General features: G+C 54.5%; 1 protein-coding gene across 1 annotated transcript; it reads right to left on the bottom strand.

The window, feature by feature from the left end:
* Window positions 1-17,092: 17,092 nt before the first annotated feature.
* HLX (H2.0 like homeobox) lies at window positions 17,093-22,203 on the bottom strand. The gene is made up of 4 exons (XM_038586437.1): window positions 21,366-22,203; window positions 20,406-20,585; window positions 19,410-19,594; window positions 17,093-17,545 (listed from the first exon to the last, which is right to left on the bottom strand). The coding sequence occupies exons 1-4, from the start codon at window positions 21,955-21,957 to the stop codon at window positions 17,093-17,095; spliced, it is 1,410 nt and encodes a 469-aa protein (XP_038442365.1). The 5' UTR covers window positions 21,958-22,203.
* Window positions 22,204-27,575: the final 5,372 nt, after the last annotated feature.

The raw sequence follows: 27,575 nt of genomic DNA, 5'->3' as shown, positions 1-27,575 counted from the left end.
GGATAGCATTTTGAAAAGTTTGCCATTCAACCAAGCTACGCTAAATTATAAAGACAATCAAATGTCAGTACTATAGAACAGTTGTCCTTCTGGGGGGAAAAAATATCCCTCAGGAAAAAGTATACTGAAACTATCAGTAGCCCCTGTTGGCTACATTAAACCTAATAAAATTACCAATGATAAATTTCTATTCAATGAGGGTTCCCTGCTGTGCTGCCTCTGCTGGCTTTACTCACAGGGAACCAGGCAAGGAGATTGAATTATTAGTTAGACTCATTTTATTGGTTTGGGCTTTGGGGGGCAATGGGTTATACTGGAGATTCTTTTCATGTTTTGTTTTTTTCGCTTCAAGAGGCAGCTGGTTTTGTCTTTAGTTTCAAATGTCGATACAAAAAAAAAAGAAAAGAAAAAATCAGGGCAATCATTAGAAGGCAGGAATTTGTCCATGGGACCTTCCCAACACACCTGATGTCGATCCCAGCCGGTCTGCCAGGATGGGTGGCTCAAGTCTCACTGGGGAGAGAGGCGGAGCAGAAAGGTGGTGGGCACAGAGGATAGGTGGGTCCAGAGGAGGATGGGAAGGGGGTACCCTCTGGAAGTGGCAGATGGGGAAGAGAAGCTGTGAAGTGTGTGGGCCAGGAGCTGTGGAGCAGGAGCAGATGGCTGGGCCTTTGCAGCCCCTGGGGCCGGCTCACCATAACCCAGGCCTGGCCCCAGCCTCTTGCTGATCCAAGCCCGGTTTTAAATTTCCATATGGAGATAGCAGCTATGGTATGCAAGGTATCACAGTTCCACTGCAAGTCTCCAGAACAGCATGGGGTTCCTGAAGACAAGATATGCAGCATAAATGCCTTGGGCTGGAACCTTTGGATGAGAGGGAACTATGTGCATTTCAGAGCATGGTTTCCTGAGTGCCTGGGATCCCATTACTGCTCCGGTCCCTTTAAAGTCAACCAAAACAGCCCTCTTCCACCTTAGACTAGGGCGCTGGGGATATGAATTGAAATCCAAAACCTGGGCTGAAACTCAGCCTCAAATCTCTCAGACCATGTCCTCTAAACTGGCAGGACCCAGACCCAGGCCCCCATGAAAACGCTGGAGCATGTGTGTAACCAGAACATGAGCCCCTAACTGTAGCCCAAGACCCTCCCCTGAGAAACACAGCTGAGTCCAGGACTACACTGGTGCCCACCGCTCAGCAGTGCTCCGGTATTTCTGGGCACCTTCATGCTGGCTGTTCTCCACATCCATGCTCTGCTCTGTTCCCAGGAGGCTGACTTAGTTCATGGGACACACTGGTAGGAGATGAGGGCAGGGAGCGTGGTAGGGGGAACACAGAGAGGTAAAAAGCCTTTTTCCCTCCTATTCCCTCCTTACAGGGACAGGGGACACCATGATGTCAACAGCTATGCCCTCTCTTCCCCAACTGCAGCCTCCAGCAGCTCTGCTCCATGTGTGGGAGACTGAATAAAGACCCCCCAACCATAACCAGTCCCTAATCATCAGAACCTGTGACTGTTACCTTCTATGGCCATAGAGACATTGCAGATATGATTAAGGATCTTGAAATGGAGGGTTATCTGGATTATCTGGGTGAGCGCTCAGTGCAACACAGTATGCTAGTAAGAGGGAGGCAGAGAGATATCTGACCTAGAAGGAAACACTATGTGACCAGAAGAGCAGAGATTAGAGCGACACAAACATAAGCCAAGGAATGCCAGCATCAACCAGAGCTGCAAGAGGCAAGATTTTCCCCTGCAGCGTCCTGAAGGAACCCCTGACTTTAGCCCAGGGAAACTCATTCTGGACTTCTGGCCTACGGAACTGTAAGCGGATACATTTCTATTGTTTAAGTCACCAAGTTTGTAGTCATTTGTGACAGTAACCTTAGGAAATGAATGCATTTCCCCAGCGCCTTAGAGCTGGGATGCTGATCTCCAACTGTCGCCGGTCCTTCTACATCTCTTGTGGGTCCTCTGAATCCTGTCCAAAACTCACTGAATAGTCCTTCTTGAAAAAGTCTTCAAAAATCTGCTGAATGTGCCTTCTGTTTCCTGCCAGAATGCTATCCAATATATTCTATTTCACTCAAAAAGAGTTTAGATAGAATATCAAAAAATATAAAACGCATGAAGGTTTTATTTAATGAGAAAATTTGGGAGGAAAAGAAAATAAGGGTAAAAAAAATATGATGCCTGGATGAGTATTAGTATTCAAAATCCACAGCAAGGGGACACCTGGGTGGCTCAGGGTCAGCCTCTGCCTTCGGCTCAGGGCATGATCCCAGAGTACCGGGATGGAGTCCCACATCGGCTCCCTCCATGGAGCCTGCTTCTCCCTCTGCCTGTCTCTCTCTCTCTCTCTCTTTCTCTCTCTCTCTCTGTCTCTCATGAATGAATAAAAAAATCTTTAAAAAAAAAATCCACACCAAGTATACATACAGCCTTGAACACTTTTCAGAAACTGGCCTGCAGAGCTCCCCAGCATCCAATGCAGAGAAAGGCATGACCAATTTTAGATTCCTAGTTCCTAAACCAGCCTGACAGCAGGAATCTCCTGGATATCTTATTAAACGTCCAAATATCCAGTCATTACCTCATCCAAGACCGACTGAAGCGAAACCTAGTAGAAGAGCCGTCCAAACCTGTATTTTAATGAATATCCAAGAGGAATTAGACCGCTCACAGAATCTGTAAGATAGGAACACAATATGGGAATTGTAGACAAGGGCAACAGTGTTAACGATGTAAGAAGAAAGCCATCATCTCAAGACCTAACAAAATCTCCAAGGGAATATCTTTCCAGCTATGGCCAGGCACTATCTTCTATACTAGCATACGCAGATGCGAGGGAGGCCTTAATACCAGGAGGGAGGCCAGGCTGAACATGAAGCGGATACACAGAGGTGAGAAACCCACACAAAACAGAGCCAGAGCCCTGATCAAACCATGCCTGAAACTCACACCACCACTATACTTTTTTGATCTTGCAAAGCAATAAAGTTTTCTTCATCAGATGTGCCATCTTACGTTGAGTTCTTTTACTTACCTCTGAACGCATATGTAGTATACCTATTGTATTTACCTCATATTTCCAATGGATGATTTTTTTCAATTAAAAATGACAAAAAAAAACTAAATTCTTGGAGATAGATAAACTTCACCAAAAGGAAACATTTGATTTTTTTTTTTTTTGGTAACTACAATTATTTTAGGGAATATGTTTTCTCTCTTCCTGCTGCATTGTGCCAAAAACATTACTAAAAATTCTGACTTTTTTGTTTTCTTCATGATAGCTGCCCAACACAGGGTTTTAGATGAAACCAGAGACTAATCTGTAGCTTATCTTTCTTTATCTGCTATTGTAACAACTGTTCAGACACTGGAAACATTTCAAAGATGCAGTGACTTAACCCACCAGCCATCATTAACTCCCTAAATGTATGATGAGCATGCATTTAGGGGACATCACATCATCTTCAACCCCAGGGGACATCCAGCGCTTAGGCAGCAGCCAGCTGTTGGAACCCAAAGGGTTAGAGACAGAGGCATCAGTGGAAATGGCATATGTGGTGGAGCCTGGTTACATTTTGAGGACTCCGGCTGTCTTTTCCCAACCAGTTCAGCTATTTTGAATGACTGACTAATTGATTTCTTAACTGGAATGGTTAACAGGAGACAAAAGTATGGACTAAAATTCTAACTCCTGGAATCCCATTCCCATCAACATAAAAATATTACTGAAGGGGAGTTATTATTTAATGGCTACAGAATTTCAGTGTTGTAAGATGCAAAAAGTTCTGGAGATTGGGTATCTTAACACTATCGAGCTGTGTGCACTTAAAATGCTTAAGATGATAAATTTTATGTTTTGAAAAAAAAATTAATGTTTTGTTTATTTCACCCACAATTTTGTAGACAAACTGATAGATACAGATAAATATCTGAAAGGGGAGGGGAATTAAATTTTCTTCTCACCCAGTAAGGTTTGTATTTGTATATGTAATAATAATAACAATAATAATAATCATACATATGTACAGTATGTAATGCATATAGTAGTTAGCAGTTTCAACATGCCAGTACTTAAGTACTCAAGCATTTTTCACTTATGATCAAATTTAATTCTCACAGTAACCATATAAAGAAGGTATTGTTATCATCATTATTATTATTATTCCAATTTACTGATAAGGAAACTGAGCCATGAAGAACTTGCAACACTAACCCAGAGTCCTCTAGGCTAAGTTGAGATATGAGCCCATTCAGTTTCTCCTGAGCGTAAGCTCCCCACCACCAGCCATACTGCTTGTCCATAGTTTATTGTCAGAAATTATCGCACTCATTTGCAGAAGCAGAAATTGACACAGATTAAGAAAATGGTCCACCATCATGAAGATAACAAGGGCAGAGTCCAGACACAAATTTAGCCTCTCTACGTCCATTGTCTATGTCCAAGGTGTAACCTTGAAAATGCTCTCAGGAGAGAATCTCAAACATTATTGGCCTCAAAACTCCTTAACAGACGGGATGAGCACTGGGTGATAGTCTATATGTTGGCAAATTGAACACCAATAAAAAATAAATTGATTAAAAAAAAACAACTCCTTAACAACCCTAAAAAGTATTGAGGGAGCTAAAGGACATTTATTTGTGTGATCATGTCCATTTACATTTACCTCAGATTAGCACTATCCAGGAGAACTTCCTATGATGAAGGAACATCAGCACATCTGTACTGTCCAGTGTGACAGCCGCTGGCCACACGTGGCTATTGAACAATGCGATGTGGCTAGTGTGGCTGAAGAAATCAGCATTTCATTTCATTCTAATTAATTTCAATGTAAATAACCACACTGCACAGATACACATGGACAGCCAAAACGTATTTTTGGAATCTACTAGAATATGCACACACTGCATCAGCCATTAGAGCCATGACAACACCACGCCTAATGTGACTTTTGGGAAACTCCATTGCACCCTTGTGGAAAAGTCAATGACCCTTTATTGTGAGAATGGTTTTGACTTCCCGGATCCTCTGAACGAGTCCTAGAGACCCGGAGGGGTCCCAGAACCACACTCAGAGTCTTAAGGGGGCCCAACAGGCGCTCAGCTCCTTCCTGCTCAGGAGGATCCATTCTTCACCCACTCTGCCCTGGGCTCCTTCCCCACATTTGGGGGCAGTCCTGCCTGCCCCGCAGCTTGACTTCTCTCCCTGACAGACCCAGGCTCGGGGTGTGCTGGGGCTGGCCAGGGGTGAAGCGCCCTGTCACCCCCAAAGCGGAGGAGGGGGAGCTGGCAGTAAGGAGAACATAGATGGTGGCACAGCTTTGCTGCGGGAGCATTTCTGCTCAGAGGTTCCAAGCCTCCAAGGCAGCGGGGATCAAATCAAGAAGTAGAAAGAAACTTGCAAAGTGAAATTCAAGATGCTGGAAAAGATGGAAAGGCCTCTTCTCCCTGGGGTCTCCCGCTTCTCCCCTCCTTCCGGCAGGCAGGAAAGAGGAGGCCGTTGGAGGGGGAGAGGAGAGGGCTTCAGAGGGTCTTCTGGGGCAACTCAATCAAAGAAATTATTTTCCCACAGACGAAGCCAAGAATATCTTAATGGCTTTTTCCTGATTGAGGAATAAATCTATTAATTTATGGCCCAGCCCCAAACCGGTTGTGTCAACCCCGCCCACCGCCTTTAAAAAAAAAATGTGAGAAATGTTTCAAAATTCCACTCATTTTCATGATCCCCATCTTCCCTCTCCTACTTCTTCTTCCTCTTTATTCACCCCATTCTTTCGTAATCCACCCTGCTCCATTTTCTTCGCCCCCCACCACCTCTTCTGCTATTTTCAAATGCATCACCACCTCCATGGTTGGATGCACCCCACGGAGAGGTGCTAACGCTTCGGAGACACGACTGCCCACCTCCCCCGTGCAAAGGGAGGACACCCACAGAAGTCATTTGAGGTCCCTGGAGAGAAGCCCTAAGGGCCCAGGCTCCGCGCTGCTTGCCCAAAGGGGCCCGGTGCGCCCCAGACGCGTTTTGGCCAAGCCTCCCGAGGAGCGCACCCAGAGCAGCACCCGGGCCCAAGGGCATGAAGTGGGTGTCAGAGAGACTCACAGTGACTGCCACCCAGCACTTACCGCCCCAGGGAGGGGGGATCGCTGAATGGCCCTTCTCTAAGGGCTGGGCCACCGAGGTGAGGACCTGGACAGCTCGGGCTCCTAGGGAAGGGGGCCAGGGGCCGATCCTTCCCAGGAGGATTAAGAGGGGGTAAACCCACCCACCCGGGGCTTTCTGCGGGAATTCAGCCGCTCTGGAAATAACGTGGTTATCGGAAATAACTAGTGGTTTCATTAGTTCCATGACTGTAGGCCGCGGAGGGAGGGAGATGTAAACTCCGCTTGCCAGCTACCTGTCCTTCAGGTACTTAACTAACCTTTCTTTGCCGAGGCTTATTCATCTGTAAAATGGGGATAATGTCAGCAATCACCTAACTGGAATTTGGGGGAAAAAAGCAAGCAAGTCAAGATATAGAAAGTTTTTGCCACAGTGCCTGGCACATAGGCACCCCACCAACCGCTAAGTGGGGTTTACAGGTGTTCCCCGCTATTATTTAATTAAACTGAGTTAGGCTGAACCCGCCTTCCAGGGCTAGGTGGTTACTCCACGACGACACCAGTGCTGGTGACAACATAAATAAAGGGACCTGCAAAAAATAAAAATTAAAAATTTTAAAAAAAATAAAGGGACCTGCTTGCTATGTATGGGTGCCTGGCTTAACTCACAGCTCCCCGGCCCCCGGAAAGACCGTGTGGACCCGCCTGGTGCTAAGCCAGCAGGATTGAAGCAAGAGCACTGGAACCTCAGCTCCTGCTCTGCTCCGGCCGCTGCCCGCGCCCCCTCCAGGACCCCAGGCCCAGGGAACTGTGTCCCTTCGCCCCGACTTCCTGATGGGTCCTTAACCCGGCCGCCGGCAGCCTGGAGAACAGAATGAAGCCCGGGCGCACGGGCGGAGGACCGAGCCCTGGCCCCGACCGCGAAGCTGGGAGGAGACGGCGCGGTGGGCGCACGGGGGCACCTGTCCACACTCGGGGCCTCCAATCCCACTCCGCACCGAGGCCGCGCTGGCGGTATAGACGCGCCTGGCTCACCGCGCGTCGGAACGCAGGCCCCGGAGCGGGGAGGCTAGACTCGCGGAGCTGGGTCGCGGCCCCCGCCTCCCCCCCCCCACCCCCCCAGGACTTTGATTTCCAGCCGCGCCCTCCCGGGGAGGTTTACGGGCTGGGCGCTGCGGAGAGGAGAGACTCGTGGGCACCACACTTGGCCGCGGCCCCGGGGCGCGCGGGGCCCCGTCCTGCTGGTGCGCGGGGCTCTGGAGCCAGAAAGTGTACACAGACCATAAATCTCCTGCCCCGCCCGGCGCCGGGCCCCTCGCTCCGGCCCTGGGAGCTGCGGCCGGCTGCAAAGCGCTGCTGGGACCCGCCGCAGCTCCAGGCCGGTCGCATCCGTCCCGCCGCTGCAGGGGCACCCCCGGCAGCCTGGGGACTCGGGTCACAGGCTCCCCGGCAGCGGCGGGGGAGGAGGAGGAGGAGGAGGAGGAAGAGGAGGAGGAGGAGGCGGGGAGGGGGGGCGGAGCGGGAAGCAGGCGAGGCCTGTAGGGATGCGCACGTCGGGAGGCCAGGTGAGGATGGAAAGAGAAAGGAGCGATTAGGAGCACAAGGGAGGGGGGGGGAGCCTCTGAGCCTTCTAGAACCCTCAGATCTTTCCACGTTGGGGTGGAGGAGGACAGCAAGTGTTCGCGGCCACCATTCCCTTACAGATGTGTTTGTAGCGAGCTCTCCCCGCCTTCGCTCGTCAACCTTGTGCACCAGCCAGGGCGCACCGGGAATGCGCTCTCCCTGGGGGTGCAGCCAGAGGATTCTCCGTGGATGTCTCTGTGGGGGTGTCTCCTCTCACAACGTTAAGTGGATATCTGAAATAAGGAATGGAGTGATTCACAAAGAGAGAGAGAGAGAGAGAGAGAGAGAGCAGAGCTGTTCTTCAAACTTTGATCTTTTCTTTGAAGAGGGAGAGTCGGGGAAACCCACCAGTTCAGGATTGGGACCAGAGACCCCAGGGCTTGGGGGGTCAGAGGCTTGGCCACGCCCCTTGCCAGCCAGTACCCGGATCCGATTACCCCACCCCGCTGCTCCTGCGACTGTACGTCTGGAAAAATGGGATCTTCGCGCCCCGGGTGCAGGGAAGGTTAAATGAGATACAGGATTTTCGATTCTTGCTTTCAAAGTGGGAAGGGACTGAGTTTGTTTCCTCCGTTTTCCCTTGCACGCCTCCCCCACCCCGCCCCCAGCTTGGGTGCTTTCCAAGCAAAGACGCGTCCGGGACGGAAGAAATTAGCGAGGTAATGGTGGTAATAGTGGTGACAGTTAAACAATTCTCGCTTAGTGAGCGCCTTCTGTTTGCCAGGGTGCGCGTGCCCCAGACCGTGCCTGCACCCGTGCTTGTGCGCGGTATCAGGTCCCCCAACCTCTGCAGACCGGAGGCTGAGCTGCCTGCAGGTTGCTGCGCAAACCCACCGGGACGCAAAAGGCAAGGCTTGGTGGGAGAGCTGGAGAGGACTCAGAAGGCAGCCACGGGTTTCCTCTCAACCATTCCTCTGCGATGGGAAAACCCAAAGAGGGGGAAAGAGGTGAGAAAGAAAGGTTCTGGTGGCTAAAACTGTGGGTTCAGACCACGCGCCTCAGGGTACCTTCCTCTGGCTCCCGCCAGCAGCCGCGGATGGTCTCTAACCCGGAACCCGCCAGCACGCAGTAGGGGCTCAAAGGGTGTATGCGTGTGCTGATGGGTGACACGAGGCTCTGGGGGCCCCTGTGCACCGGCACATCTCGCTTGGCTCCTGAACAATGTTTCTGATGAGGATGGCATCTTTCCGGCTCTTCTTCTTTTTTCTTTTTTTTAAATTTTAATCTTACGAGGCCATTCACTTTTTAAATAATAATTAAATAATTATTAAATAACTGCCTTTCATTTCATTTTGGGTGGTAGAGGAGACTGGAGGCCACCACCTCTAGAGCAGCCTGGCTGGCTGCCGGAGAGCTCAAGTCACACACCTTAGGGGCACCGCATCCACATCGCCTGCCCTGGCTGCCCCGAATCCCGCCACCGTGGCCCAGCTCCCCTTAAAATCCTAAGTGGAAGCTTGCACAATCGCGAAGGGAAAGGGAGAGCCGGGCTCAGGGAGTGGAGGGGGAAACAAAAAAATGGGAAGGGATAGGGATGCCCAAATCGGGAAGGAAGACAGGGGAGAGTCCAGACCCAAGGAAGTCCCAACATGTACATTCCAGTCGACATTCCATTTTAAAATTGTGTGCCACAGAAACATCTTGGGTTTGACTCTTTTCTATTTTTTTGCCTATTTCTTCAAGCACGAAACTGCACTCTGAAAGAGAGAAGTCAACAGAGCAGGCAGCGACCTTGCAGGAGACGAGAACAAAGGGATTTGGCTTAGATCACCCGCGAAGGACCCCAGGCACCTTATGGGATGATTTTTCTGGGTGCTGCGCACCCGCGGGGGGGCTGATGTTGGGATCAACCAGAGCGAGGTCGCGACCTGCGGGCCCTCGCTGACCTTGGATTGGGCTCTGGGCCACCCGCTGGTGATCCGAGAAGACGGAGGACTCGGGACCCTCCACCACCCAAAGGAGCGGTGAACAGGGTGAGGGGTGGGCGTCCCCCTAAAGGCTTGAGGCTTCAAGCACGGCCTGAGCTGGGAGCCCAGAGCCCAGCCACACCGAGTCTCAGGGACGCTTCTTTGGAGCGCAAGCACGGCCTGTGAGTCTCTCCATAGACGGATCCAGAAAATGGCCAGATGATCAACAGATGCCTGTGGGGATTGCGAGATAAGGAATCCTACTCGGTCATTAAGTCATTCGTTCCTTCGTTCATTCATTAGCTCTTTTCTTGAGCTCGTCTCACGTGCTGTAAAGTGCGGGGTGCACTCTTCACCCCATTCCGACAAACAAAAATAAACAGCCCTGATGAATCAAAGAATCAAAGCCCTGCTGAAATTTGCTGACCCTGAAATCACGGGAGGCGAGTGGGGGTGGGAGGCAAGGGTAGCTCGGGAACTCGGCAAAACTACCCAAGGCTTTTGTGCAGCAGAGAAGGCAAGGTGCGGACTCAGCAGCCAGCTCCCCACTGTCCCCTGTGCCGAGATACCCTCATGCTGATCTTAACACCCCAAGCCGGTCATCAGGGAAGCACAGGAAGTTTCTGGCTGCTTTTCTGGTCCTTACGTCGACTGCTCCGAAATGACTGTGGACAGTCACGAGATCCGCTGCGGGCGACATCGTACAGATGCACGTGCGTGAACGAGTGTGCCCGTCATCTGTGTGGGGCATTGCTTGTGAACCCACTTTCTTGCTCTGCAGTGGACTTAGTATCAAGGACCCTTGTGTGTATCCTCATCCAGATGATCTGGGACTTCCAGGTCGTCTCCCCCCAGGTGTCACCCCTCAGTAGCTCCGGTGCCTTGTTGCTCGGCTTCCTCCTATGTTCGCAGCGCTCACCACCCCATCACACCCTTCCTGAGGATTCCCTGGGACTATCAATAACCCCAAGGACCACAATAATGTGTTACTCATTTATTCAATAAACACTTCTTGAGGCACCTTCCCTGTACCAAGCGCTGTGCTTGGTGCTAGAATTAATCTCACCATGAAGCAGAGCCCAACTCTGCCCTCAAGAAGCAGAGGGTGCCTTTTCCCAGCTAAATGGCCAGTTGATATTCTGTTTCCGTTTTGAAGATTTTCCCTCTAGGCGATTAGTTAAGAACTTAATAAAACTCCCGAAATGCCATTTGTCCTGACATGATCTCAGCAGTGGGCACATATTTTTCCCTCCTTGGACCCCAGATACTTGCCTAAGTTTTCCTCAAGCCTGAAAGATTGGAAAACTCTAGCTCCTTCTCCTTCCAACTCCCAAGGAAAACTCTGAGCCATAGCTACAAGCACCATCCCGAGCACCTGCTGTGTGCACAGGGCACTGGATGCAGTGCCTGGAGGACCAAGAGGAAGGAGTGCCATGGGGCATCTCATGGAGTCCGTGGGTCTGAGCTCAACCTCTGTGGATGCGCTTTCCAAACACTCTGGTGTATTCTTCGAAAGGTTTCCCTAGGGACATTGTGACTGCCCTGAATTCATGAGCCTCCATCTAAGAATTTAATTTTGGAGAGAGTAAGGCTTTTCCTGCATTTTTTTCAACTGTGCAAATACTAATAAGGTAATACATGCTGCAATTAATGAATGAAGGAAGGAGGAATATAATAAGTGTGTGGTCCTGCTTGTATGCCATCTGCTTTCTCATTTCACATTTTACAATGCAGTTGATTCTCACGGCAGTTTCTAAGTTAGGTGATTTTGGTTATTTCTTATTATAGAGATGACGAAACTGAAGCCAAGTGGTTACATTTTCCAAGGTCTCACATTTAGTAATTGGCGAACGAATGAATGCTTCTTGGGCTCCTCTGGGTTAGGGTCCTGCATGCTCCTTCGGAAGCCCTCTGAGCTCCACCTGCCGGCCTCTTCTCATACCTAGCCCCCAGAAGGAGTCGTTGGGGTCACCAAAGCATTGCCCTCTGGGCATGGGTCAAATGGTATAGCCGCTGTCACCTCCACGGCCTTCTATTCCTGGTCTGTCACCCACAGAGAACTGTGCAAAAGCAGGAGGCTCAGTATCTGGGACTAGGTCCCAGGGCAGGGGGAGAGAGCACCTAGTGCAGTGGCTGCGGGGGAAGAGGGACGAAGCCTCGAACCCCTTGTGGTGCCCAGAACCCCACGTGTTAGCAACCACCGAGGGGAGAGGAAAAACAGCAAGGATGATGCCCTATCCCATGAGCAGGGTGTGGTCTCAACCTTAGACATATTAGTAAAGCTAGAGGTGGGCACAGGCTGAAGAGCAGAGTATCAACCTTGAAGGGACACCTCTCTAGGACTACGAAGAGGAAGAGCAAGAGGACCGACCAATGGAGCTCACAGTTCTGGAAGGCTCAGCATCTCTTAAGCCCTTTTTAGAAAGCAAATGAGTGTAACCATCCAGATGGGAACCAGCTTGGCTCCAGAGGACCCCTCCCCTTTTGCTCCTCCAGAAGCACTAACCCCACAGCCTTATCCAAGGCCTGGCCCTCGCTCTCCAGGGGACGCTGGGCAAGTGTCAAGAACCCAGACTCCATCACCCCATCCTTAAAATGAAGAAGTCCGAAGTTATCACACTTGGGAGAACATCTGTGCTTGTTCATAAAATGGCCGAAGGCAGAACCTTTAAGGGACCCAAGGGCTAACAATTCTCTGAGCTCACCTATCAGAGGCGCAGTCAGTGCCTGTTAGAGTCCGGGTGGGAGGAGGGGAGGGAACAGCCTAGAAAGTGCACCCTGCCCTGCATAGCAGCCAGGAAGTCCAAGGAGAGGCTCACGGGGGGGGGGGGGGGGGGGGGGGGGGGGGGGGGGGATATGAGCTGCAAGTTTTAATACCCACATGCGTGGGGAGAACCCGCAGAGAAGACTGTTCATTTGTCTTTAGGACACCAGCCAAACCCCTCACAACCCCGGCAGGAAGACTGCGAGCCAGATGCATGCATGAGCAGTTAAATCGGGGTGTATCTCCCCTAGCTGGAATACCTGCAGTTAAAGTTCTCCATGAACCCCAAGAGTTGGATCTTCACAAAGACCACGGAGTGTTCAACCTCTTCCCCAAAGGCTAAAGAAGGGGGATTGCCAGGGCCCTGCATGTTGGGGGTCCTCTCCCCCCCAACCTCTTTAAAGTAGGGTCATCATGTCCTTTGGGAGAACCAGCCTTTCCTCCTCAAAGGAAGACAAAGGTGGAGGAGACAGGGGCAGAACCGGGAGGAGGGTGCAAGACCTCAGCCTCCTGCCTCTCTCCCCCACGTCCTGCTCCAGAGCTGCCCCAGCCCCCCTTCCCACCCGCACCCTGGGGGGGTGTCTGCTTGAGGTCTGCACGTGCTGGAGGGGAAGCCGCGCTCTGCTGCTCTGGTGGGAGGATAGATTAAAACTTGTCTGGATAAAGCTCAAGTCTGAACCCCTCCCAATATCCCCCCCTGCAGGTCCTGGTTCCTGCCCTGCCCTGGGGACACTTAAATTGCCTGGGACTGCGACCGCAGGGGAATCTGGGGTCGCCTTCCAATTGAATTGACTTCGGGTACCCAGAACAGAAGGGACCAGCGGGCGGGGCACTCAGAGCTCACCTGCTCGGAGCGGGCTTCAAACTAGAACCCCTGACCACACCCCGCTTGGGACCCCAGCCAGAGGGAGCAGGCCCAGGAAACATCCAGAGCCACTGATGCCCTCTGAGGTGCGAGGGAGTCAGCGGGATTTGGGACACATAGAGTCTGAGCAAGCTCCCCCCTCCACGCGCGCGGTACCCACGAATCCTTGCTGGGTAGTGGGGTGAGAACAGAAGACTTCGCCTCGAAGGGTGTCGGGGCCAGGATAGCTTTGGCCTGGGGTGGGGGGGGTGGATGGGGGGACGGCGTGGACAGGGGACAGGGCAGCGATGGCAATGCGCTCCCAGCAACTCGGGCCTCCGGGTGCCCGCGCAGTCTGGACCGGGGCCCACGCGTGCAGCTGCACCGGCTTTCCCTGCTTGGGTCGGCGAGGCTTTGCGCAAGGAAACTTCTGGAGACCAGCGCCCCCCACCACCACCCCCCATCCTGATAGAAGAAGGCGCTTTGCGGGATGGAGAAGGGAGACCTCTGCGTAGTTTTGCTCAGAAAAGGCGGACACAGCCAGTGCCTGCGGGCCTCTCCTGTGTGCGTCTGGCTCTGCGTTTCCCGGCGCCTCTGTGAGCCTGTGGCTGTGCATCCTACGTGTGCAACCGTGGTGTGCGCGCGCGTGCCCCCGAGGGGGGAGCCGACCCCTCCGGTCCCCCGCGAGACGCGCGATCGCCACCGGTCGGCACGGCCGGGCTGGGCTCGTAGCCTCCCCGAGGGCTCGGCGCGGCGGGCAGCCCCGCGGCGGGGAGGCAGGGCCCGGCTCGGCCCAGTTCTGGCTGCTTTTCGGGAAGCGCGAGTCCCGGGCCGCGCGCGGCCAGAGCGGGGGGCGGGGGCGGGGGGCTGGACTGGGCCCCGGGGCCCGCGCGCACCCGCCGCCGCCTGCAAGCCCCGGCCCCGCGGGCCTCGGCGGGCCTGGCGTGTGCGGCTCAGCGCGCTCGGCCTGCTCTTCGGAGCCTTAGAAATCTCGGTCTTCGTTCGGGAATTCCTAGCCTCCCCCGCCGCTCTCGGAAGCCTCGGGCGCCACCGGGAAAATACGCGATCCCTGGCCCAAGGGAGCCGTCCGGGCGCGAGTCGACCCGGCCCGAAATGCGGCTTTTGCTCCCCGGCACCAGCCCGGCCTAGAAAGGACTCTCTGTCCTGCGGCTGCTCCTATTCCAAACGAACTTTTAAACTTCTCCTGGGCTTGGGACACCTCGCTCCTGCTGGAAATGCGAAGGAACTCCACTGCCCAGGGCAGAGCCCTGCTATAGTTTCCCGGGAGAAATATTCAAGGAGAGAAGGTGGGTGGTGCAGGAAGGGGCGCCTCCTAGGAACCCTCCAGGAGCATCCCCAATGCCACCCCAGGGGCCCGCAGCCCAGCTCTTCTTCTTCCCAGTATCCCAGTACCACAGTTTTGCTGTGCCCTCCAGGCTAACGGATCCTGGCCGTGCTAAGGCCCAACTGTACAGAAATCATATCATTACAGTCCCTGGGTGATTATTTCCTTTACTTTTTAAAGGAAGAAATGGTGGGGGGGGGGATTGGGGCAGCGGGCACCTCAAGGGCCTTGTGAGAGGCGAGAGGCGGAATAGCTGCCCTGTGCCTAAAGCACCAACTCCTCCCCAGTTGTCCTCTCCAGCTGAGCTCCTCTTCTAGATATACATGCTGCCACGTTGTTCTCCCTAATGCCAGCACTGGATTTAATTGCCTCCAAAAATCCCATGTCCTTGGAATGTTCTGGTTACAGAATTTCAATATTTCAGAGGTCAGACGAAACTAATCTGGATAATGAAGGCAAAATTGAAGTACAGGGAAAATGCTATTTGGGTAGCAGAGCCTGCGGAAGGGTGGAGGGATCACTCCCACCCTGGGCTAGAACCCAAGCAGGTGTGGAGACTGCTGTGCCCAGAAACTCTGGGCACATTTAAAGATAATAGCTGGCTCACATTCCCATTTAGCTTGAAGTCCCTCCTAGAGCCCTCTACCCCTCTCTTCTCTTTCCTACACTGGACCACCCTCATTGCTCCCACTCTCCTCCCCACTGTGCACATTCCTCTAGAAGTTCAGCTCCATTTGGAGGCTGGGAGGTTGACTGGGGGCCAGGAATGGTCAGCCTGGCACCCCTACGCTGCACCAGGCCAGCAAAGGCTGAATCTGGGGCCTCTACTCCACAACGGAGGTCTTTTAATGTGCTCAAATCAACGAGTCAAAATGGAGAAGCAGCTACACCAAATCAGGGAGCTGCTAGGAGCCTTGTCACTCCAGCCAGGGGACTGGGATGTGTCCTGGGTTTGTTGACCTGAGCATCTCCAGGGTTGCACCACTCTCTACAGAGCATCCTCCCAGAAAACCAGCTCTTGACATGGACAGTAGGCCTGTAAGGAGCTCGGTGCCAAACAGCCCCGCGTGGTCAGCTTTGTCGGAAGTCTGTTTAAAAATCTCTCAACAGGGCTCTCTGCAAACTCTGGACATTGCATCGTTTTGAGGAAAGGAGAGCCTTGAGAGGCCAGGTCTTGGAGAGAGGCTGGACGCTTCAGCCTTTCAAGAAACAAAAAAACCAAGCCAGAACAACAACAACAACAAAAAACTCAAAATAGCCTGTCCCAGTTGCAGGGTCGAGGCAAAACAGGTATTCCAGCTGTAGTGTGATGGGGAAACTGCCTCTCAACTCCTGGCTGCTTGGGGGTGGAAGGATGCGGAGGGACTCACCGCGCCCCAGCCCCCCAGCCGTGGCCTAACTGCTAACTGCAAGTGTGCCTGCGGGTGGGGGGTGGGGTTGGAAGACGCCTTTTTTTTTTTTTTTTTTTTGGTTTGTTTTTTTGTTTTTTTGTTTTTTGTAGACCCATCACTGGCCCAAGGAGAGCTAGGAGGTCTGAGCTCTGGTTTGGGCTCTACCTGGCTGTGGCCCTTTTGGGCACCTTTAAAGCCTTCTCAGGCCAGGCCTTTCGACCTAAACCACTGTGATTCATTCCTCCGTCTTTTCCTCTAGGACACGACATCCCCCCCTTAGGCATCCCTGAGCAAGGGGCAGATTGTGTAGGAATTGCCTCAAAGCTTCCACTCCCGATGTATCTAGCGAGCGGCCGCCTTCAAATACCGCCTGTGGCGAAAGGGACCACAGACCTTGCTGGCATCACCATCCTCTCCACTTCCAACTCCCTCTCCAGGGGAAGCAAGGCCACAGGCACACTCAGAGCACTGTGACTGGGAGTGGGGAGGCCGTCTGCCCCAGGGGCCTAGCAGATTCTGTGGCCACCTCGGCCCCCTGGCCACGCTCAGGGGAGCGGAGCACGGGTTCAGGCGCCCGGGGCGCAGGCTGTGTGGCCAAGGAGGCCTGTGAACGCTGAGCCCCGACGCGATCTCCGTCTCCGCAGCGAGGCGCCTCTGAGGTCGTAGCGCTCTCCTCCCCGAAAGCGCTAGTCCCCCTCCAGCGGCGCTCCGGGAGCGGGGATCCCCGGCCCTAAGGGCCGCACGGCCCCCAGCAAGCCAAGCGGCCTTTACAAACCGTAGTAAACATTTTATTTACAAGTTTGTGGCGTCCTAAGTGCAGCTCGTCTTTGCGCCACGACCCCGAGTGCGGGGAGGAACGGATTCGTCCAACACGTCACAGTGTGAACTGCTCGCGGCCCGGGAGAAGATGCTGGGCCGGCGGCGCGGGGTGGGGGGCCTCGGGCGGGGGCACTGCGCACCCCCGGGCTCTGGGCGCGGCGCGGCGGCGACGGGCGGGTGGCACCGCGGGGAAGGGGGCCCCGCCGCCGCCGCGAAGCAGGCGCAGAGTCCGGCCCACCTGGGAGGCTGCGGGCGGCACGCGGGCCCCGGGCCCCTTGCGTTGCGCAGTCTACAGGCCGCCCAGCGGCGCCGGGGCGGGCTCGGGGCTCTGCGCAGCGCCGCTGGGCGGGGGCTGGGGCGCGGGGGGCAGCTCCGAGGCGCCGCCGCCCCCGCTCCCCGCGCCGCCGCCGCCGATGCTGGCGAAGCTGAAGCTGCCGCCGCCGCCCGCCGGGAGCAGCGCGCCCGCGGCCGAGGCCTTGATGACCGTGGTCTGGTGCAGGGGCCGCTCGGCCCCCTCAGTCCGCTCCGTGTCGCTGGGGACCATGTCCAGGGACTCGGAGTCGCTGCTCTCGCTCTCGGCCTCGCCCTCCGAGCGGCTGAGGCTCCGCTCCTCCTGCTCGCCGTCCGCAGCCGCGGCCCCGCCCGACGGCTTCTCGCCCGCCTCCTTGTCCTTGTCCTTCTGCGCCTGGGCCTCCTTGGAGTGCCGCCACTTCATCCTCCGGTTCTGGAACCACACCTTCACCTGCGCCGCCGCAGCACGTGGGGAGACAAGAGGGGACGCCGAGATGAGCCGGGGTGGAGGGTGGAGGGTGGGGGCGCGCCCCTGGGCCCCGCGCGCAGCCTGCAGCCGCGGCCCCCCCAGCACCTCCAGGCCCTGGGCTCGGCTCAGGGCCCCACGGCGGCCCAGCGAAGCCCGGGCCTAGGAACCCACGAGGACGGCTCCTCAAAACGTGGCCCTCCAGACCTGACCCAGAAATGACCCAGATGCCTGTTGCAAGGCGGAGTCCTGCACCTTGCCCTCACGCCAAGGACGATTTCTGCTCTAAACCAAGGTTTCTTAACCCCACCTGAGCCGGGACTCCCCCAGAATCTGATTAAACTGTGGACCCCTGGCCCAGAAAAATATATATATAGCCCGGATTTCAAGGGTTGGGAGAACCAATGTTAATAAGAATCTCTGCTAAGCTAAGCTGGTCCCTTCCTCTACTGCCATTACCCAAGGCAAGTTTCTACAAAGGCAACTCTTGTTAAGGAGAAACCCTGGGAAGTACAGGGGGGGCAAGAGGGTTCAAAGAGTTAATCCCAGTGGGGTGGGGGCACTGCCGGACCGATGGTAAAAAAAGAGCATCTCCTTGGCAGCGTGTGTACTCAGAAGCTGATAAGGACCCTGCCCCTGCCAGGGATAAACTAATCCTTCTGCAGGCTTAGAAAATGCTGGAATTAAACCTGTGCTAAGTGGAGGAAGGGGGTAGGGATGGGGTGGAGAATCTATATAAATATATACAATCCCCTGGGGGACCCAATGCTGTTCACACAAGTTCCAGCTTCCCTTTTAAAAATAACATCCACAGCTGGTGGAAACCGGCTGGGCTCTTCCAGTGTGTGTTGGGGAGGGGAGTTGTGTAATGGAGGACAGCAAGAGGCAGGGGCAGGGGTGCACCTAACAGAGCTCTCAAAAGGTGGCCTGCCTTGGCTTCTAGAAGCCCTACTCAGAAGACAGAGAACCCAGGGAGGAAAGGCCACTGCTGTGGGGTGTGGACGAAGGGTGACTCTTCTATGTTCAAACCCCCACCCCAGAAAGTCCAGAGAAAGTCCAGTTCTTGAATCCGAGAAAAGAAAAAAAATTGAATTCAGAAATCGAATTCAAACACGATAGATCCACCGGGGTCTTGAATAAAAGCTTCTTCCAAGTAGGCAGAAGCTGCTGAAATGCCCTCGAGTATTACAAGAAAATCTTTTCTTCCTCTCTCTCTCTCTCTCTTTCCCCCTCCCCGCTCCTCCCCACCCAGAGATTTTCATGAGAGTTTATGCCGCTGGAAAATCGGCCTGACTCTGACTGCTGCTGAGTGCACTCCTCGCCCTGCTGGGGCTAAGTCATTCCGTTTGAAATGATGTTTTCACTTCCTCACAAATGGGGATTTCACAATCCAGCGGCAGCGGGAGGAGGAGGAGGGAGGAAGGACCGGAGGAGGAGGGGAAAAAAAACCCAACAACAATCTCTTGACTTTGGATTTTTTATCTCTTCTGAAATAAACTGCCTCCTACAGCGAATTGCACTACAGTGGAGTACATAATTATTATCTCCTGCGGCCTATTTGCTTTCTCCGCGGTTCTTTGGCCTGTTGGCCAAAATAAACACGCAGCGCTTGTTGACATACATCTTTGGGGATGGGCTCTTCTTTCCATCCTTCTCCCCCACCCCCACCCACCCCACTCCACCCCCTCTGCCTGCCCCAAGTTTCGACGCCTACAAGGTCTCCAGAAATTCGGGACTTGGCGTTTCCCCTGCAAACCGGCAGTGGGCCTGGGTGGAGGGAGACCTGGGGCTAGGCCGCGCTGTGCCCCCACCAACCCGTTACCCCGCCACCAGCCGGATCCCGCTTTACCTGCGCATCTGTAAGGCCTAGCATCGCGGCCAGCTGTTTTCGGTCGGGCTTCGTGACATACTTCTGAATCTCAAACCTTTTCTCCAGGCCTTTCCTCTGCAGGTTGGAGAAGACCGCCCGCGACCATGAGCGCTTCCTTTTGTATGTCTGCGGCATGGTGTCCTTCGTGAGCACCGCGTAGGGACCTGCCACCGGGCAGTAGCAGGAGCAAGAGAAAGACAGGGGGGCTGCATTAGTGTCCCACCCGTGGTCTGCTTGAAACTGTTTTTGTGTGAGCCGTGGGCTCTGCCCCCATTCCAAAAGCCCTTGACGCACATGCCGAATGGCCTGTCGAGGGAGGAATCCCACATCTCCGAGGACTTTAGGCATAAGGCCTACAGGAGAGTGGAGTGGAGACACCCGGGCAGTTCGACCATTAATTCCAAAGCAGAAACCTCAACCTAATGCATGGCCTTCGGGCACGCAAGAAGGAGGCGAAAATGCCCCTTGGGCCTGAAGGATGCAGAGATGACAGCTTTGACTCTCCTGTTGTGTGTGTGTGTGTGTGTGTGTGTGCACGTTCCTGCAAGCGTGCGCACAGACAAAACCTCCTTGGGCAAAGCCTTTGAGGTCATTCCCAACTGAGTGTATGTTAAAAAAGCAACACTTCTTGCAGCATTTTCAAGCCACTTTCTGGCGCAAAGACTAGGGAAAGCCCCTTCACCCCAGCTCAGGCGCCCACGCAAAGGCTTTCTCTGTGGCACCCCCTCTGGGTCCCCCACCCCCTGCCCCCCCACCCCCCCACCCCCGGGAGCCGCCCGGAGAGTGAGCTAGCTATCTGAGGACTCTTTCGGTTTCTGTCTCTGCACTTGGTAGCCTCCCGCACCAACTCCGGGATCGGGATCGCTGCACCGAGGTGGCCACGTGAAGCGTCAGTCCCGAGTTTTGCATCAGTAGACCTGCCCCCCATTAGGCCGGCGCTCTCGGGGAGTGGAGGGGTGGTGAGGGTTTCTGTACCTGGAAACGTGTCTTGAAACTGATGCTGAACTGAATTTCTCGGGTTCGAGCTTAAGGGGCTCAGGATGGCAGACGCCTCGTTAATGGGATCTAGAGACGCGAAGAACTGGCCGGCGGAGGGCTGCAGGCCTGGGAGGTGCACCCCTGCGGGCCGCCCGCTGGTCAGCAGCGACGTGAGGTCTGCAGACAGGGAAAAGAAGAGCTGGTTACACCTCGGGCAAACCCACACTCCCTGGCCGAGTTGTGCCTTCCCACCTCCTCCATTCGGTTTTCCTGGAGCAAAGTGAGGAGAGACCCTGGCCTCCCCGCCGAAACCCCCTCTCTCCTGACTGTGGCCAAGGGGTGATGCGCAAAATGTTCCTGTGTGTGGCCCACACGTCCACGTCTACACATACAAGCGAGGAAGGGCTTTATAGAAAACGGGCAAAAGCACTTTCAGGTGCTTGCCTCGAATTCCACAAACTTACCGCCTCCCCGGAGAAGGAGCCCCAACTCCACTGTCTCCTGGGAGCCGAAGGTCTATTTTTGTTTATCTACATTCCTCGAGTGGAATTTCACTAGAAACCAGATAAATGGAAGGGAAAGTGTTCCCCCAGAGGGTTTTTTCCCCCCCTGTCAAAATTAATATGGTTCTCTCTCTCTAGATACGGGATTCAAGAGACAGATGAGAATCATTTCAGCAAATATTGACCCCCAACGATTTTTATGAATAATGACTCTTTAACGTGTGTTTTTAAAGCATCCCTGGATTCCTTTTTTTTTTTTTTTTTAAACGCGGAGCAGGTGAGTTTTAAACCTAACGTTTCACAGTCTTCTTACAATTCACCTTCTTCTCCCTCGTTTTACCGGTTTGTCCTTAATTGCGCAAATACGCAAAGGCATCCCAAAGGGCCCTGGGACGGGGGAGTGCGCCAAGGCCCTGGTCAGAGGCCTGCAGCCTCTCGCCCGCCCAAGACCTACCTCTCAGCGTGTTGCCTTCCTTGACTTTGGGGTCAAATTCTGCAGACAAAATGCGGTCAATTCCAAATTTGAGGTCCTTGCTAGAGGGGGCCGGGGCCGAGCCGCTATGCGGGGGGTTGGGGAGCACCCGCGCCGCGGAGACCGGGGGCTGCAGGGCGCCAGCCCGGGGTGGCGGCGGAGGCTGCTGCGGCGGCGGCGGCTGTTGCTGCTGCTGTTGCTGTGGGTGATGGTGGTGGTAGGCGGCTGAGAGCGGAGACAGCCGCTGCGGGAAGCCAGCCGGGACCTCGGAGGGCGCCACCACCGGGGTGGGTCGGAGCGGGGATCTGGCGGCGGCTTGGAACGACGCGTGCGGGTGAGCCGAGCCCAAGTGCGCGGTGAGGGCGGCGGCCGAGGCCCCCGCCAGACCGTCCGGGGCCGCCCCCGGCTCCCCCACGCCCGCGTGCAGGATGTCTGCGATGCAGAAGGAGGGCTTCTTGACCGCGGCGGGGTCCAGCGGGAAGGAGCAGCCGCCCGGGCCGGCCGAGGAGCAGTAGGCGGCCGACCAGAGGCTGAAGTTGGAGGCGTAGAAGGGAGCCAGCCCGGCGGCGAACATTCTGGCTGGGAGCGCCGAGCTGCCGCCGCGGCCCGGCCCGGCCGAGCGGGCGGGTGGATGGGTGCGCGGAGGGGAGCGCGCGGGGTCCCGGGGGCAGCGGCAGCGCAGCCGAGGACGATCCGCTTTCGCTTCTCCGTCCGCACCGGAGACAGGCCAGGGAGCCCTAGCGCCCCCGAGGGAGGAGGCGAGGCCCGGATCCCGGCCGGTCCAGCCGCGGCCCCTGGCCTCACTTTAAAGGCGGCGCGGCGCCCGCGCTCCCCGCGGGCTGGAGGCGAGCGAGGGGCCCGGGGCGGCCGGGCGGGCGGGCGGGCGGGGGCCGCGGGGAAGCCGGGGAGACAGGGGCCGGCCACCGAAAGAAAACCCAAACAGCTAAGCCCGAAGAGCTAAATTTAAAACAACAACAATAATAATCCGTTAGTTTAAAAAAAAAAAAAAAAGGTAATAAGAGAAAAGAAAAAAAAAAAAAAACTCCTCTCTAAAAACTCCCAAAGTTTTGGCAGGAGCTTCGGAGCCAGACCCAGGGTAGGACCTCGATCCGGGCGCCCATTGGCCATCCTCCTGGCCAATGGGAGCGGGGAGTGGAGGGGAATTGGGAAAGGGGGCGGGGCCTGGGAGGTGGGCGGGGCCTGGGAGGCGGGCCACGCCCCGGCCACGCCAAAGTGTTTGCTGCTGCCGCGTGGGCTGCGCAGGGGCCGGGGCGCAGGGGCCCGGGCGGCGGCTCCCGGGGTTGCGGAGCCTCGCGGAGCCTCTGCGGCTCCAAAGCGACATCGGACGCACAGAGGTGGTCCCGGAGCTCCTGGCCTGCTTTCTCGGGGGCGCTGACGCTCCCGTGTAGTTTCACGGGTGCAGAGCCCTCCCCCTGGAACACGGGGGCGGCCCCCTGGGTTCCCTCCTCCTGGCTTCGCTCGGGCCTGATTCGTCTTCCCTCGGCCTTTATCCCGAAAGCCCGCGTCCGCGTCCCCCGTGGGCTCCCGCCGCCAAGCCGTGGCGCGGGGCAGCTGCGGTCCAGAGTCCCCGCCCAACGTTTTAGCACCGCGTCCGCCGCGCTGCCTCGGACACCCTCGGGGAAGACAGGAGGGGCGGTCGCAAATTAGCTTGAGTCCCCGAGCTGTCACACGGTGACACTTGGACGAGTAAGCTTGCAAACAAAATAAGATGGATGTCTCCGAACGTCTCCCGTGGACGCGGCCGAACCCTCCCCCGAACCTCAGGCGACAACAAAACAGGCCGCCCGGTCCGAAACCCGGGAAGGCGGCACGAGCGTGCGCTCCTCTGCTGCACCTTGTAGGAAATGTCACCCTCCCGGCTCCACCACATCCCCGCGTCACGTGGGGGCCATTGTTTTGCAAGTGCCCTCAAGAGCACATTTCCTTGGGGTTAAATACTATTTCAATTCAGTGACTGTTTCCCCAGGAACCCCTTGGGCCTGGTCGCAAAAGAAGCTGCAGTGGTGGCCACCCTCTTCCATTGGTGCTTTGGATCTTTAGAGCGCAGGGTGGGTGTAGTGGGGGTTTTCTGCAACATCAACATCTCTATTTTAAGAATTCGTTCTCTTTTAAATTACAGTCAGAATGGATTTCCCCACCCCTCTCCCAAACAAACCACAGGCCACCCAGATGAGCTCTTCTTGCACATTTTCAGGAAGAAAATAAAATAATAACAATAATGAAACCACGAAATCTTTTGTTTTCGATTGCCCTAATAAGCATCTCCTAATTGAACTTCTGTGCTTCTTCAGCACTTCTCCCTCCCCTCAAAAAAAAAAAAAAAAAAAAACTTTGAATACAGTTGCATTAAATCTTCTGTGACATGTTTTATTCCAACTAACAGGTCTTACCAAATAAACCCCGAAAGGCAACTGAACTTGCCATGCCTATGTGAAATTCAGGATTTGGGCTAATTAAAATATATTTCTGGTGGCTTCTAGCCTCTTGTTGCCAATGCTGTCATTTTAAGCTTTTGACTTTCTCCTGGAAAGTAATCAATCACTGATCAATCACTTCCGGCCAGGCAGCACTAGAACGTCCCCTACACCTGCCCTTACCCCTTCTCCCTGTCTTTCTCTCTCCCTCTCTAGGTCGCTCTCTCCTTTTACTAAAGGGTTCCAAAGCTTGCTCCTTGCAGCAAGGACAGAGGTGTTCTTTCCAGAGATGGAATGGAGTGTTGGATCGCCTGGGGAGGCAGGCATCTGGGGCTACAGAGACAGGGAAGACCAGTCGGACCTCTAGCCACTCAAAAGAGTGACAGATATAAGGCGGCCTGGGGCGTTGGAGCCTCCTTGAGGTGTTCCAGGGGAGGTGTTGCGGGGCAGAGGCCCGGGACGGTGGCGAGCCTGGGCTGGCAGGGCGCGGCCCCTCTGTAACTGCACAGCTCCCAGGGACCATCGCCGGCGCCAGTGCGTGCAGGGACGGCCCTAAACCCCCTTTCCCAGTGTCCCTTCTAATTGCAATTTGACTGCAAACATCCCGACTTGCGTCCTACTTTCAAACGCAAGGTTCTAAAGGAGGCGTATTTAGGCCTCACTGCTGCCAGCCGCCCCCAAATAAGACAGGTCCCTAGGAGGGTGGGGGGTGCAGGGTGCACAGGGGGCGGAACGCGCGGGCCCTCGGGGTGTCCCGAGGCGTCCCCAACCCGCATCTGCTGCATTTCAAGGCCCGGGAGCGCGCGGGGCAGGCGTGGGGGGGTTGGGGGGTGGCCGGGAGGCGGTTTTCCCGCGGACTCTGCGCCCCGCCGCGCGCTCCTCGGTGTCCCCGAAAGGCCCGCGCCTGGGACGTGGATCGCAACTTCGCGCGCGCCCCTCTGCTCCCCGGGCGCTCGGCTCCAGGGCGGCCGCACCAGCGCCACCCGGCCTACCCCGAGCTCCTGGAGCGAAGCGCAGGAAAGGAAACCTTTGCAAGGACCCCCTGCTCCCCGGACCTCCCGCCAGCTCACACCCCTTCCCCGGGATCAGGTGTCGCGGCCGCGGGCCCCTCGCCCTGTCCTGGGCGCGCTGACTCCCCTCTTCCTTACTGCCCACCCCTCAGAACCAAGAAAGCAGCAGGAAACCCCGGGCTCGCCGGAGTTCAGGTCATCTCCTGTTTTTTGATGGGCTCCAACCCGTACTAAATGAGCGGATGTGCCTGCGAGATTGGTCTCAAAATAGAAGCGGCCTTAGTATTTTAGGATACTGCAGAAATCCTTATTTCTTCCGGAGAAAAACTCTATAATGACTCCTAGCACTTCCCCTTTCAATATTTGTGCAACTTTATCTCCACCGACAAGTTGCTCGGGTGACGCAAATCCGCCCTTGTGTATTACAACCACCAAAATAAATGCGCGGAAATCAATCCCCTTCTAGCAATGAAAATATAAATATACAGCTGCGACTTTCCCCTTTAATCTTTGCTTTCCGAGCGGCTCCGGGCTGTGGCGAAATGAACTGGTCCAGAGCAATTGAGCCGGGGCGGGGAGGCCCTGGGGGCCGAGGCCAGGGCTTCCCGGGGCCTGGGAGCCACGAGGCTCGGGCTCCAGGAGCAGCGAGAGGGCCTCCTGTAACCAAATCACCTCGAACTTAAATGTGGCCCCGCTGTCTTTGAGGAAGCTCGAGTGTAAAGACAATTTCTGAGGCCGCAAAGCTGTGCTGGCAAATCACAATTGACAATGGAGCAACAGAGGTGGTTGTTTCTACCCTAAAGCCACAATGGCAGGGGTTTCTGATCAATTCTGAGGGATGCCTTTAATGCATTCAACTCTCTCCTTCTCTTTTGCTGGGTAGACACAGCCAAAAACTATTTCACTATACTGCGAGTGGATAATGCCAGAGAAGGTCCCTTTTATAATAGAACAATTTCGTTTATGGGAATCTGGGATTGAAAGACGGGGCCTAAAATCAGAGGTTTATGCATGGACCCAAGCAGCCCTTACCTTTTGGTTGCCCCTGTCTTTACAGCCCCCATACTGAAATCACCAGTGCAAATTTTTGTCCTAAACCTGGGGACACAGATAAACACCCACAGAGCAGAAAAAGTCAAAGACAGTGAATGCTTACCGTTGTTTATTGCAGTAACATAACTCCACGAGGGTTTAAGCTGCCCAGATCTGCTATCTGCGGTTTTTTTTTTTTTTTTTTGGTTTTGTTTTGTTTTGTTTTCTTGTACACGCTGGGCAAAATAATGTGCAAGGCAGCGGCTCTGTGGACTTGGGACTCCCCCCAACACCTTTATTTTGAATATTATTTCAATCGCAGTACCTCCTGGTTTCAAAGAAAAAGAAGGAAATAATTAAATATTCGCAGTCAGAAAGAGAAGGAAACAACTTCCCTAGCTAAGGATATGAGAGACTTGCAGTAGTGTTGGAATCTGCGTATACTCTGCTGTCAGCCTGCCAGCCGAAGATTTATAGACTGCGGGGCTCAGCGCTCACATTTACTGGTAGGTATGGGACCTCTGTTCCTTGTGTGGATGCTAGATACTTTGGAGTATCTTGTGGAGTTGAGGACTCTACAGACTACACACACACACACACACACACACACACACACACACACATACCTTGGATTATTCTAAGCAGGCCCCAACTCCCTTTTCCTGGAGACTTTTACTTATTCCAGAACTAAATAGAGTCCCTGAATGTTCCTGAAGATAGTTAGACTTTGATACGGGTTAGAAAAGACAAATAACAATGGGATAGGAAAACCAGGTCCATAGCCACTGATTTCTGCCTTTTTCTCGTCCCCCAAGTGTGACAGACTTGCAGGTGGCCAACTCTTTATGTGCTCATGGCTGTGCCCCTGACCTCCTGCCCACAGATGTGGCTTCAGAGCCTCAGACGACCTTCTGGTTCTGCTCGCATTTGCCCTTAGCTCTCACAGAGTTTCTCACATATGTCCTTCCCTCCATTACTAGGATATACCACTGCTCACACGTGTACCATGCCCCCCTCACGCACATATACACACACACTCATGTGCTCACTGTGGATCTCAGAGACTGAACAGAAGAGCAAGCCAACAGTTTGGGGTTTTCTCCTGTTGCAAAGAGCTACTTTGCTGTTTCTCCAAGTCACCTTCTGCACACCCAACCAAGAGAGATCTCGGACCTCATAAAACCTAGTAGTAGAATCCATTTCAGCATGTGCACCGTAGCAGACTCACCTATATTTGCAGTGAAATCATGTCCCCATAAGAGTAAACTCTGAGAAACCATCTGTTAACACCTAAGATTTGGTGCTTCCTCCAACAGGTTGTATCTGGTAACCGAAACAGCACTGGCCCACTCTCAGGGCATTTGCCTTGTGGAAGCTGGGGGGATTATCTGAATCATCAGATCCGAATAGCTGGGGTTTGGCGTCCAGTGAGTAAGCTGAGTAATAATATGGTAGGAGAAGGAGGTGTAGGTGAAAATCATACACTTGAAACAAGTCTGGTGTTGAGAGGGAAAAAGGAAATCACTCCCAAAGTCATATTTCTCTAAACAAACAAACAAAACCTCTCTTTCCCTTGAGACAAGTTTTCCAAGTTATAGCACAGGTTCTGAAGACTGAGAGGAACTAAGAGGCAGGAATGGGAAGGATCCTCAGAAGCCAACGAGAGCTCCTTAGGTAGAGCTGGAGGCTTGTCTCCAGCTCTTGGTCCAGGACTG

This window comes from Canis lupus, chromosome 38 (assembly GCF_011100685.1).
Source record: "Canis lupus familiaris isolate Mischka breed German Shepherd chromosome 38, alternate assembly UU_Cfam_GSD_1.0, whole genome shotgun sequence".
Taxonomy (NCBI): Eukaryota; Metazoa; Chordata; class Mammalia; order Carnivora; family Canidae; genus Canis; species Canis lupus.
This window is presented reverse-complemented; position numbering and strand designations above follow the sequence as displayed.

Bases quoted from the DNA above. Each gene is read 5' to 3' on its own strand.
- HLX (XM_038586437.1), bottom strand. From the start codon at position 21,957: ATGTTCGCCGCCGGGCTGGCTCCCTTCTACGCCTCCAACTTCAGCCTC. The intron at 20,586-21,365 runs GTAGGTCTTGGG...CCCTGTCTGCAG, and splicing joins GGAAGGCAACACGCTGAGAG to ACCTCACGTCGCTGCTGACC. The intron at 19,595-20,405 runs GTACAGAAACCC...GCCCGGTGGCAG, and splicing joins GTTTCAAGACACGTTTCCAG to GTCCCTACGCGGTGCTCACG.